The 13,403-nt window shown below is 44.9% G+C and overlaps 1 protein-coding gene across 3 annotated transcripts in view; it reads left to right on the plus strand.

Moving 5' to 3' along the window:
• The window catches only part of LOC137381476 (ubiquitin-associated and SH3 domain-containing protein B-like), a 159,756-nt gene that overhangs the window by 120,743 nt on the left and 25,610 nt on the right, over positions 1-13,403 (plus strand). For all 3 annotated transcript variants that reach the window (XM_068054132.1, XM_068054131.1, XM_068054133.1), the window contains 6 exons: positions 4,074-4,260; positions 5,006-5,204; positions 5,965-6,134; positions 8,797-9,005; positions 10,459-10,597; positions 12,840-12,963. In XM_068054132.1, coding sequence (XP_067910233.1) covers positions 4,074-4,260; positions 5,006-5,204; positions 5,965-6,134; positions 8,797-9,005; positions 10,459-10,597; positions 12,840-12,963 — 1,028 coding nt within the window. The remainder of the gene's footprint in view (positions 1-4,073; positions 4,261-5,005; positions 5,205-5,964; positions 6,135-8,796; positions 9,006-10,458; positions 10,598-12,839; positions 12,964-13,403) is intronic.

Raw genomic sequence — 13,403 nt, forward strand, 5'->3', positions numbered from 1 at the left:
CCTGAAACTCTTCTTTGTTGCATTGATGTTAAAGGAGACGGTAGCTTTGGGACCTGAGTGTGGGAAGTGCTCTCAATTTGATGTGTATAAATATCCTTCCTGGATTATTCCTTTATCCCCCAATAATTTTCTATCCTTTTACTCAAAAGCTACTGAATATTCCTCAGCTATGGTTCTGTGGGAGCCAAGCGCCCTTTCGCCTCTTGCCAATCCTTTTGGATGAGCCCAGAGTATCACCAGGCTCTTTGGGTCTTAACTGGACAGCACTGTAGCCAATCCCAAACCTGATCCAAATCTTGTCTGATATCTATATACACATTTTCCAGATAGGATTAGTCAGAAAGGGGATCCTTAGCCTATGGGGCTGCAACCAAACTTAGCCCCTGCCCCCCACCCTCCAATTTCTGCTTCAGCTTGATCAGCACCGACCAGGGTTTGCATGATGTTGGGAATGGGGAGGGGAGGGTAATGGGTGAGAGAATTTCTCCCAAGACCTCCATAAGAATACTCTCTGTACAGTTTGATTCTTCCAAAGCCTTCATCAGCCAATCTTGGGGTACACTCTCTTCGTCAAAGAGAAAACCATAGTCCTAGGAAGGACATAATTGCTTTGGAGAGAGTACAGAGGAGATTTACAAGAATGTTGCCAGGGCTTGAAAGTTGCAGCTATGAGAAAAGATTGGATAGGCTAGGGTCGTTTTCCTTAGAACAGAGGAGACTGAGGGGTGACTTAATTGAGGTGTACAAAATTATGAGGGGCCTAGATGGAGTAGACAGGAAGGATCTGTTTCCCCTAGCAGAGAGGTCAGTTACCAAGGGGCACATATTTAAAGTGATGGTGAGAAGGATTAGAGGGGACATGAGGAAAATCTTTTTCACCCAGGAGGTGGTGGGTGGATCGATGGTGGAGGCAGAAACCCTCAACTCATTTAAAAGGTAGCTGGACATGCACCTGAAATGCTGTAACCTGCAAGGCAAGGCCACGGACCAGGTGCTGGGAGGTGGGATTAGATTGGGTGGCTAGTTTTTTTTTTTGCCCGGCACAGACACGATGGGTTGAATGGCCTCCTTCTGTGCCGTAATTTTTCTATAGTTCTATGGTTCCTTGCAGATGACTATGGCAGCAAGTATTTATACATTGATCCCCACCAGTATGAGGAAGGAGGAGGGGCTAAGTTGGAGAACCAAAGGCATGATCAAAGAGCAGGGTTTAGAGCTGGTGAGGACGGAGGGGGCTGGGTAGAGAATTCCAGAGGGCAGGAGTGTTGTAGCTGAATGGGTGGAGTGGAAGGAGTGAGTGTTGAGGCGAACTGATGGCACCATCTTCTCAAGGTAGACTCCACAAGGCTGACATTCTAGCACAGTTGATGCGAAGGAGCTGCACTCCACTAAAACTGAATACATACCTGAGTGTGAATCAAGCTCTAAATTGTTCACAGGGGAGAATATGTTGATTTAACGCCATCACTGCTCATTTAAGATGTTCCTTAGAACCTACCTCTTTGACCAAACTTTTTCCCACCTGTCCTAATATCTCCTGGTATGGCTCAGTGTCAGATGTTTGTCTGATTTATACTCCTGTGAAATACCTTGGGATATTTTACTTTGTCAAAGGCTATAGAAATGCAGGTGGTTGTTGTTAATGGGTGACTTTAAACAAGATATTTAATCTGATATGAAGCATGAAGACTTGCTGAGGTAAGGGAATGTCTAGAAATGCTTACACTACATTGCTACGCCTCCCACAGTGTATGATCTAGTGACACTGAATGCGCCAGAAACAAAACGCGTTCAATTTTGGCAGCATTAATTGTTCCATTGAAATGTTACTTTTTTTTTAAAAGCAAAAACAGGAGTTTGTCTTGCACAAGTAGAACTGATCTGAGGCTATCAGCTGAGGCAACTCGTAAAGTCACAATAACTGAGTCCGAGGGCCAGCAATAGTCTCAGAATCTGGCTTATTCCACAGTTGTGACTTAATTATGCAGCTTTGGTTGTCACAGCTTGAAGGTGAAGCAAATGTTGCAGTGATGCTTGTGATGTGAGTGAGGTCACTGCTCCTATGCTTATCAAAAAGGAAAGTAAAAGGATTTTGACCTGCTTTACAAGAGGGACAAGGTCCCTTTTTTAAAATGGCCCGTTTTTCCAACTCCTTGACTTAATAATCAACAGTAGCCAAAACAATAACTTGTAATTAGGAATTACCTTTAAGGTAATGAAATATCCCAAGGCACTTCACTGGAGCGTTATAAAGTAAAATTTGACACTGAGCCATATAAGGCAACATTAGAGCAGGTGACCACATGCTTGGTCAAAGAGGTAGGTTTAAAGGAGTGTCTTAAAGGAGGAAAGAGAGGTGGGGAAGTTTAAGAAGGGAATTACAGAGCTTCGGGCTGTGACAGCTTGACAGCTGAAGGCACGGTCGCTGATTAAAAGGGGGCACTCAAGGCCATAATTGAAGAAGCGCAGATAATAATTGAATGAAGAAACTATGAGTAAGCTCAGTAGTTGGGTGGAACTTGTTTGGTGAAAATGCAATATGGAGTAGCTTACCATGGATGGTTGTTAATGGATAAATAGGTTGAGGGGGAAGCTTGCTGTGCTTTTGGAGAGCAATGATTGAGGGGATAAAGTGTGACAGTGGGTAGGTGTTTTCTCTGACACTATATGTTGCCTGGGTTGTGATTCATAATTGTTTGTACAATGGAATGGCTTGCGAGGCCCCTTGAGGGTCAACTGCATAATGTGGGGCTAAAGCCATGGGTAGACCAGAATGGGCAAGAATGACAGTCTCTCTTCCCTGAAAAGCAGTTGGGTTTTTATGGCAATCTGACAGCTTCATGGATTTTTTCTGTGCCAGCCTAGATAGAGTCAGAGATAAACAGGCCCTTTGGCCCACCATGTCTGCGCCAGCCATCAAGGCTATCTATTCTAATCCCATTTTCCAGCACTTGGCCTGTAGCCTTGTATGCTATGGCGTTTCAAGTGCTCATCTAAAGACTTCTTAAATGTTGTGAGGGTTCCAGCCTCTACCACCCCTTCAGGCAGTGTGTTCCAGATTCCAACCACCCTCTGGGTGAAAATTATTTCCTCAAACCTCCTGCCCTTTGACATGTCCATGACAATGCTGGATTTTCATCAAAACCCAACTGCTCACTAATGCCCTTTAGGGAAGGGAACGTGATACCCCAGTGCAGTCTGGCCCGTATGTAACTGCAGTTTCACACTAGGTTCTTGACTCTTAATATCCCTCCAGACAACTAGGAATATTGCCCACAGCCCAAGAACAAATGCAGGAACAACAGAGGACCAGATGGAGGTCATTCAGTCCCTTGAGCCAGTTCTGCCATTGTTAGCTCATGGCTAATCTGTATCTGAACTCCATCTACCCACCTTGGTTCTGTAACCCTTAATACCCTCACCCAACAAAGATTTATCAATCTCAGTTTTGAAATTTTCTGCTGGCTCTCAGTCTCAGCAGCTTTTCTGCAGGGGTGGGGGTTCCAGATTTCCATTTCCCAGGACACAGGGCAGATTGGGCAATTGTGCAGGAGGTGAACAACCTCCCTCATTCATGGCCATCCCAATTTTCTTTGGCCAGGGACGAATTGCATGGATCTCTGAATGCAGCCCTCCCATCGAGCGAAGCGCCCCATAGGGACCACCAACACATGCGATTGATCATCTTGTCTTTTATGCATTGGAGCAGGACTATATGTAGAGACAGACTGTTGCCTGATAGTTTGTTTGTTCTGTGAAGTCCCTGGTGCCTGTGTACATTCAGGAAGTTTGTTCCCCCGCACCCTGCCCCCATAGCTGTTTTAATTCCTTTCTGTTCTGTTGCAACAATTGATTTTGTCAGGTGGGGAATGGTGGGTGGATGCGGACTGAGCGGATAGAAAGGCACTGCATTGATTTTTTTTTTTCAGTCTCTGTACATATCTGACATTCAGACGCTGAGTATTTTAAAGGAGACTGGCATGTCTGCAGGTTAATGTGACAATTGCAATGTGCCATCTATGGTCAAGAAATTCACTTCAATCTCCCCTTTTCCGCTGCCTCCTTCATAATAGGCTGTTTTCACATGTGGACGACCCCTTCCTGGACGACCCTCTTCCTCGAGAATATGTTCTTTACCTGCGTCCCACTGGACCTTTGGCGAACAAGCTCTTTGAGTACTGGCATCAGACCCGGCAATTATGTGGCAAAAACAAGGCTCACAACATCTTTCCTCACATCACCCTCTGCCAGTTTTTCATGGTGAGTGTCTTGGATCTTTGGAGTTTGTTCCTGAGGAAAGTCGGGACTTGAATATCAAATGTAGAATCAAACAGCACAGAATGATGCCATTCGACCCACTGTGCCTGTGCCAGAAAAGATCATATGACGAAAAGTAGGGAGCTAAATTAATTTTTTCCTCCCCTTCTCTCTTGGCTTACATTGGAGTGTACGTTTCCTCGGGCACCAGCTGCTGCACGGTGCCTTGTGCATGTGCCCCTTCTTTGTGAGGGTCAGCCGGCTGTTTGGCCACAGGACATCACGATGGGGCTCACATGTTACATTCACAGATAGGGATAGGTACCCTGGTTGATTTGTTTTCTTCCCTCCCCCACACTCCTGTTCCAAGTCTGGGAGCGTGGAGGCCAGTTGTAACTTCGCTATTGCTTGACTCTGGTAATGGAGCATACCCCAGGCACTGACCTGGAATATGCTGGTTTGTAGGACTCGGTAGAACAGAGAAGTGATGTTAGCCATGGGGCCATTGGGAACACTCTTGTCTATGAAGCTGAAAACATAATGGTTCTGTGGTCTATAATCATTGATCTATGTATACTGGGTTCTGTAGCACTGTGGGGAGCTGTGTGTTGGTGGGTTCTGCAGCAGTGGGGAGCCATGTGTTAGTGGGTTCTGTAGCAGGGGGGACGGGTATTTGGTGTTTGTGGAAGATGGATGCCCAGGATCTGATAAATGAGACTGACCCTGGCTGGTGTTGTCTCTGTTTCAGTGTGAGGACAGTAAAGTGGAAGGTCTGTGTGAAGCCTTGCAGAACACAGTGAGCCGGTGGAAAAAGACCTTCCCTCTTCCCCTTCCCCTGGAGCTGTACACATCATCAAACTTCATCGGCCTCTTTGTGGAGGAGCAGAGTGCCGAAATCATCAAGCAATTTGCAGCAGATTTTGCAACAGAGGCTACAAGTAAAGCAGGTGAGAAATCTAAGTATTGGCGTCCATTAAGCATTGAGTTACCAGATGCGATAAATATGAAGCCTGGGGTGAAAGGTTGTATGTTCAAGTCCCACTCCAGGGACTTGACCCCAGACGCCAGGCTGTTTCTCCCAGTCAGGACTGAGAAGTGGACGTAAACCATTCAATGGCAATATTTTGACAAGTACTCCTCCTATTTCTTATGTTACATTAGCAGGGCAGTTTCCCTGGTGTACAGGCCCATATTTATCCCTCAAACAACATCACTAAGAACAGACAATCTGGTCATTATCACATTGCTGTTTATGGGATCTTTCTGTGCACAAATTGGTTGCTGTGTTTCCGACATTGTAACAGTGACGACACTTCAAAAGTACTTCATTGACTATGAAGCACTTTGGGACATCCTGGGGTTGTGAAAGGTGCTATAGAAATGCAAGTTCTTGCTTTTCTTTTCTTTCTGTCTCTGTCCCTCTCCTTCCCTCTGACCTTCTGCTCTTGCACGCTCATATGTGACCTGCTTAGTGGCAACTACGGTTAGATTTTTGTTAGTCGGGAATACTAAGGGATATGGAGCCAAGGCGGGTGGAGAGAGTTCAGATATACATCAGCCATATTCTCGTTGAATGGTGGACTAGGCTCGAGAGGCTGTATAGTCTCTTCCTGTTCCTGTCTAAATAATCTCCTGTTGGCTCACCTGTTAATTTTTGTTGTCTTTTCTCCCTTTTTTGAAATTCCTTTGTCTCTCTCTCGCTCGTAGATGTCCGAGTGGAACCTCACAAGAAGCAGCTCCATGTCACTCTCGCGTATCATTTCCAGCCCAGTCACCTGACCGCACTGGAGAAATTGGCTCGTGGTGTAGACCTAAAGCTGGGCTGTGATTGGGTAGCTGCTGTTTATTCCCGTGATATCCGGTTTGCTAACCATGAGGTAAATAATCTTGCGCGGTGAAGGGGAGTCGGGGGAGAGGCTGTGTGCAGACAAAAGTAGGCTTAATATTCCCTCAAGTATGGAAGATTTGAAGGGCTGATCTGATTGGGGTGCTCAAAATGGTTGAAGGATTTGATAAGGTAGAAAGAAAGAAACTCTCCCCTCTGGTGGGGACCAGAACAAGGAGTAAACAATAACACAGAATGCTGGAAATACTCAGCAAGTCTGGCAGCATCTGTGGAGAGAGAAACAGAGTTAACGTTTCAGGTCTGTGACCTTTCATCAGAACATGGAGGCCTAACCTTAAAATTAGATCGAGGCCTTTCGGCAGTAATGTCAGGAAGTACTTCACACAAAGGGTAGTGAAAATCTGGAACTATTCCCCAAAAGAGGTTGGGGGTCAATGGAAAATTTCAAAGCCAAGATTGATAGATTTTTTTGTTGGGTAAGAGTATTAAAGGAGATGGAACCAAGGTGGGCAGATGGAGTTAAAATACAGATCAGACATGGCCTAATTGAATGGCAGAACAGGCTGGAGGGCCTGAATGGCCTCCTCCTGTTGCTCTGCTCCTTCCTGATGTGTGCCTCTCCAAAAACAGCGGGCTGTGTTAATTAAAAGCAAAATATTGCGTATGCTGGAAATCTGAAATAAAAACAAGAAATGCTGGAACCACTCAGCAGCTCTGGCAGCACCTGTGAAAAGAGAAGCAGAGTTAACGTTTCGGGTCAGTGACCCTTCTTCGGAACTGACAAATATTAGAAAAGTCACAGGTTATAAGCAAGTGAGGTGGGGGTGGGGCAAGAGATAACAAAAGGAGGTCTAGATTGGACCAGGCCACATAGCTGACCAAAACGTCACGGAGCAAAGGCAAACAATATGTTAATGGTGTGTTGAAAGACAAAGCATTAGTACAGATTAGGTGTTAATGCACTGAATATTGAACAGCAGCAAGTGCAAACCTGAAAAAAAAACAGTGGGTAAGCAAACTGAACAAACTAAGATGAAATGAAATAAATGCAAAAAAAAATTGTTAAAAATGTAAAAAAGAATGTTAAAAAAAAGGAAGAAAAAATAACTAAAAATGAAAGTAAAATGGGGGGTTGTCATGCTCTGAAATTATTGAACTCAATGTTCAGTCCGGCAGGCTGTAGCGTGCCTAATCAGTAGATGAGATGCTGTTCCTCGAGCTTGCGTTGATGTTCAATGGAACACTGCAGCAATCCCAGGACAGAGATGTGAGCATGAGAGCGGGGGGGAGTGTTGAAATGGCAAGCAACCGGAAGCTCAGGGTCCTGCTTGCGGACTGAGCGGAGATGTTCTGCAAAGCGGTCACCCAGTCTGCGCTTGGTCTCCCCAATGTAGAGGAGACCACACTGTGAGCAGCGAATACAGTATACTACATTGAAAGAAGTACAGGTAAATCGCTGCTTCACCTGAAAGGAGTGTTTGGGGCCTGGGATAGTGAGAAGAGAGGAGGTAAATGGGCAGGTATTACACCTCCTGCGATTGCGGGGGAAGGTGCCATGGGATGGGGACGAGGTGTTGGGGGTAATGGAGGAGTGGACCAGGGTGTCGCGGAGGGCTGTGTTAATTAGTTTGTTTCACAAAGCCTTGGACAGTTACTGGGACACAGTAACCTCCGTGTCTGCTCTAAATCCGGTAAAGTGACTCCATCATTTAGTAACTCCAATCAGCCCTACATGTTGTTTTTGATTGGACAGTAATATGGGGTTATTTAAGTGACCTGCCTGCTTTGTGAGTGGGATGTCTAGAAAAAAGTGCTAAAATATAACCAAATATTGTCCAGAGTATCTTTTGACACATCACTGTGTCAATGAGTTAAAGGCAGAGCAGGACTTGCCCTGAACAGAATCTATTTAGTCTTTTTTTGAATTCTTTCATGGGACGTGGACGTCGCTGGCAAAGCCAGCATTTCTTGCCCATCCCTAATTGCCCTTGAACTTGCTAGGCCATTTCAGAGGGCAGTGAAAAGGCAAACAAGTGCTGTGGGTCTGGAGTCTTATGTAGGCCAGACCAGGTAAGGATGGCAGATTTCCTTCCCTGAAGGACATTAGTGAACCAACAATCGATGATATATTGATGGCACCATTACTGAGACTCGCTTTCAGTTCCAGATATTTATTAATTAATTGAATTTAAATTCCACTATCTGCTGTGTTGGGATTTGAATCTATGTCCCCAGTGCATTAACCTAGATTATTAGTCCAATGGCATTACTACTACACCACTGTCTCCCCAATACAAACTCTACAGCAACGATTCCTGATTAAAAGCAGGGTTATTTTACTAGCAATAGTGCTGTGAGTGGAAAATAGTTACGTAATACATATGATGCACATAAAATCAATCCCAGTCATTTACAGAAGTCAAGCTTCCCAGTGTGATTGACAGGGGAATTACCCAAACATCTCCATTTTGGCCGGGACTTGTGACATCACTGTAGACAGCCAGTATTGTGCAGTTGCGTATCCTACCTTTTTAGAGGAGGGAAGGTAGTGATTGGACTTGGTTTTGCTCTGGATAAACATAAGCAACTGTTTTTTTTTATATTTTTGCTGATGGATTCTCTTAACTGGTTGGTTTGACCTGCAACATCACAACTTGTTTTGAAGTCCTTTTCCCCTCCGCTTTCCTTAACAGACTCTGCGTGTGATGTACCCGTACACACCTCAGAATGATGACGAGTTGGAATTGGTGCAGGGAGATTTCATATTCATGTCCCCAATTGAGCAGAGCAGCACGAGTGAGGGCTGGATCTACGGCACCTCCCTGGCAACGGGCTGCTCAGGCCTACTTCCGGAGAACTATATAGCCAAGGCGGATGAATGCGATACTTGGGTATTCCATGGGTAAGTGGCGTGTTTACCTGTGGAACACCAATAGTGACCATGTAACATCACCATCATCAGGGCAACAGGAAGAGAATCAAAGCCCAAAGTCACCACCTACAACCGATTGCAGGAGCGACTTTGGTGAAGACTTCAGGAAAGGCCTAAAGACAGGTTGTGGGGAGAATGGAAAAGCAATACCATTAAAAATGATAGACTCAAGGGGTGATTTTAAGCTAACTGTACCAGCTGGCTTCAGTTGGGATGCCAGTTTTACACCCCGCCGATTTTACGCTACATAAAATGGGCATGCAACTAAAATGTGCCTTGGGGTTTAGGTTAAAATTTGCTCTCATTTTGCACTAACAATTAGCCAGTAACTTGATATAAGTAGCAAAAAATAACACACAGCAAAGTGAGAATCTGGTATTTAATTTAAAAAAAAATTGGATTCATCAGATAACCTGGCTTAAGCAAATTTAAATGGGGGGAAGGTAGGAGATTGTATTCACTTTTGACAGATTGGGCTCTTTATTTATAAAGCATCACTCCTTCCTTTGTTAGACCTTGCTGGGACAATCTCCCGGTGTCCTGTGTTAGTTGTATATCAATTGTGTTTAATTATATACAGGTGGAGGGCATTAATTGGGGTTTCACTTGAGCACATATAAAGAGGCACTTAGTGAAACTGTGATGAGGTTGAATTAGGAGGCAAATGCTTGTAATATTTCATTCTGTAAATAAATGTCAGACTACATCAAGATTGACTCCAGTTCTATCCTTTAACAACTGGCTTTCTGGAATAGAACATCCCAACTCGGCCAACGTCACAAAAGCAGATTATCATTGTTTGTGGGAGCTTGCTGTGCGCAAATTGGCTGCTGCATTTTCTACATTGCAACAGTGGCTATTCTTCAAAAGTATTTCATTGGCTCTAATGTGCTTTGGAATGTCCTAAGGTGTTATAGAAATGCAAGTCTATCTTTCTTTACTGGTGAGAACTGATATTTTTGCAATCTTAATGATTGAGGAGAATATTCTCTTCATTGAAAAGGGCAGAGAACTCCAGGACCTTCTGAGCAAAGTCCTTTCCCAATGAATGGATTGTGCTTTCCAAATTTAGGAATTCTCCACCCCAGAGAGCTGTTGATGCTCCATTGTTGAGTGTACTCTAGTCAGAGATCAATAGACTTTTGGGTGCTAAGGAAATTGAGGAATATTGGCATAGTACAGGAAGGTGGAGTTGAGGTAGACTATCAGTTGTGATCTTTTAAATGACACATCAAGCTCGAGGGGACAAATGGTCTACTCCAGCTCTTATGTTCTTGTGTTCATTGGTAACCAGTTAGCGTTTAAACACTGATAGCATGTCTTACCACATCAGTGATGTTTCTGTGCGAGGAGAGATGCTTCAATTTTGTGCTGATTTCTCTACCTGAAGACACTTGTCATCTCCCACTTTTTGTTTGCTCAGATCTAATTCATTTCTAACTGCGACTGCCCCAGCTGGCACTAGTCTGTGTGACGGGGGTTTTCGGAGGAAATGCCAGGAGGAACAGGGACCGGGTGAGGCTTTGTCATTGCCCACCAATGTCATCTGTCAACCGATGCCGGTAAGGAGCCAGCTTGACGTTCACCAGGGAGATTCATGAGGTCCATTCTTGAACATGAGTGACAGTCACCCGCAGTCTGACTTTGAGCAAATCATGTGTTGAAGGAAATCGGATACAAGGTGCTCATGAATCATAGAATGATACATAACAGAAGGAAGCCATTCAGCCCATCATGCCTGTGCTGACTCTTTGAACGAGTTATCCAATTAATTCCTCTGCTCTTTCCCCATAAACATGCCAATTTATCCCCTTCAGGTATTTATCAAATTCTCCTTTGAAAGCTACTGTTGAATCAGCTTCCACTGCCCTTTCAGGCAGCGCATTCCAGATCATGACTTGGTTTAGAAAAAACTCCGCATTTCCCCTCTGCTACTTTTGCCAATTACCATAAATCTCAGACCCTTCCCCCGCTGGAAACAGTTTCTCCGTATTTACTCAATCAAAAACCTTCAAAATCTTGAACGCCTCTATCAAATCTCTCACCTTAACCTTTAATGAAGGGTCACTGACCTGAAACGTTAACTCTGCTTCTCTTTCCACAGATGCTGCCAGACCTGCTGAGTATTTCCAGCATTTCTTCTTTTTACTCCCCTTAACCTTCTCTGTTCTACAAGCCCAGTCTCTCAATGCAACTGAAGTCCTCATCCCTGGTACCATTCTGGTAAATCTCTTCTGCACCCTATCCAAGGTCTTGATGTCCTTCCTAAATTGTGGTGTCAAACCAAACTGTAATCCAGCGTTAACATTATTGGGAAGAGTTGGGCTGATGTATGGATTTTGGCCACTAGATTTTGGGCGGCACAGTGGCGCAGTGGTTAGCACTGCAGCCTCACAGCTCTAAGGACCCGGGTTCGATTCCTGGGTACTGCCTGTGCGGAGTTTGCAAGTTCTCCCTGTGTTTGCGTGGGTTTTCACCAGGTGCTCCGGTTTCCTCCCACATCCAAAAAAAACTTGCAGGTGATAGGTAAATTGGCCATTGTAAATTGCCCCTAGTATAGGTAGGTGATGGGGAATATGGGATTACTGTAGGGTTAGTGGGTCGAAGGGCCTGTTTCAGTGCTGTATCTCTAAAAAAAAAGAGGTCCAGTTCTTTGATACCAAATGTGCACAGTGCGCCACCTGCTGGAACAACACAAATTGGCCCAAAATCCTTTCCTCACCAAAACATCTTCACAACATTTCTATAAGGGGCTGCAGCATGCAAATGTTGGCACATTTCTGGGGACCCCTGCCCTAAGTCAGCTGCCAAAAGAACAATACGGTTATTACAGTAAACTTAAAACAAAAATCAGTCAAAATCAACAATTTAAAAAAAAAATTAATTCATGGGATGTGGGCGTCGCTGGCTAGGCCAGCATTTATTGCCCATCCCTAATTGCCCTTGAGAAAGTGGTGGGGTGCTGCATTCTTAAACCGCTGCAGTCCATGTGGGATACAGAAATGTTACGACCTCACAAACATTGGGCAGATTCCACCCCACCCCCACCCAAAACCCCACAGGCTCCCAGTACCCTAACATGAAATCTGTGGGGTAAACTGTGGAGGATTTGGGGGAAGATGGGAGATGCTGAGATACGGGTGCATGAGGATTGCAGGGAGTGAGAGGAGATTGATTTCCCACTCCAGGAAGAAAAACCTGGATCGTTTGCAGAGGCTCACTTGAATCACTTGGGTAGACTAACTCTCCTGTGCCCCAGAGAGGCAGGCCTGTGGCTGGAGCAAGCTTTAGGTGTCCATTGGGATTGTCGTTCTCAGTATGCTTGGGACAGGATGCAAAATTACTAAGTCCATTGATTTGGATAGGCTTGCTGCCCACTTTTAAACTTTTATCCTCTCCAGCATTGCTGTCGCACAAATGACCGGAAACTTGTCATGTGATGTTACCTGTATCTACTCAAGTCAAAGTGCCATGGTGGGAGGAGCCAGTGGAGCAGATGCTGAAGAATTTTGCAAAGCATTCCACGCTGGGGAATCGCATTTGGGTTAAACTAGGAATCTAGGGCAGAGTTTGGAGGCCAAACATTTTTTTAAATCCCTCTGTGACAGCTTTAACTGGGTCAGCACACAAGCAGGTTATTGGAATAAGTCTGTGTGAAAGGGGACCCAGATAAAAATCAGGTCGTTTCCTGTAGCACTGGGAGGGTCAGAAAAGCTATTTGTTCCTGCTGGGTTTTTTTTGATTGAACTGCAGATTGTCCTGATCTGTCGCTGAGAAGTGGTCATGTGATTTGTGTTGTCGCAGATGGTGTCCAAGAACTCCTCCCGGTCCAGTACACAGAAGCGGGATCTGTATGTTTGTCGACATGGGGAGAGGATGGATGTGGTTTTTGGAAAACACTGGCTTACTCAGTGCTTCGATGCGAAAGGTTTGTTCCTGTTCCTGTACAGTGGCAGCGCTGACTGTCAAACCCAGCCAGTATGTTTTCTCCACTTTTGGCTTGAGCGCGGAATGCTAGGCCGACACTCCGCAGTCTAGTACCGAGGGACTGCTGCACTATCAGAGGTGTCATCTTTCGGCTGAGATGTTAAACAGGCCTGGTCTGTCCCCTCAGCTGGACGTAAGAGGCCCCATCGCATTGTTCGAAGAAGTGCGGGAGGTGTTCTGGCCAATATTTATCCCTTAACTAACATAAAGCAGAACAGATTATCTGATCGTTATCACATTGCTGTTTGTGAGAGCTTGCTTTGTGTAAATTGGCTGCCACTCTTCCAACATTCCAACTGTGACTACACTTCATTTGTTGTTCAGGCGCTTTGGAACATCCTGAGGTTGTGAAAGGTGCTATAGAAATGCAAGTTTTTTTTT

The sequence above is a fragment of the Heterodontus francisci genome, chromosome 22, assembly GCF_036365525.1.
Source record: "Heterodontus francisci isolate sHetFra1 chromosome 22, sHetFra1.hap1, whole genome shotgun sequence".
Classification (NCBI taxonomy): Eukaryota; Metazoa; Chordata; class Chondrichthyes; order Heterodontiformes; family Heterodontidae; genus Heterodontus; species Heterodontus francisci.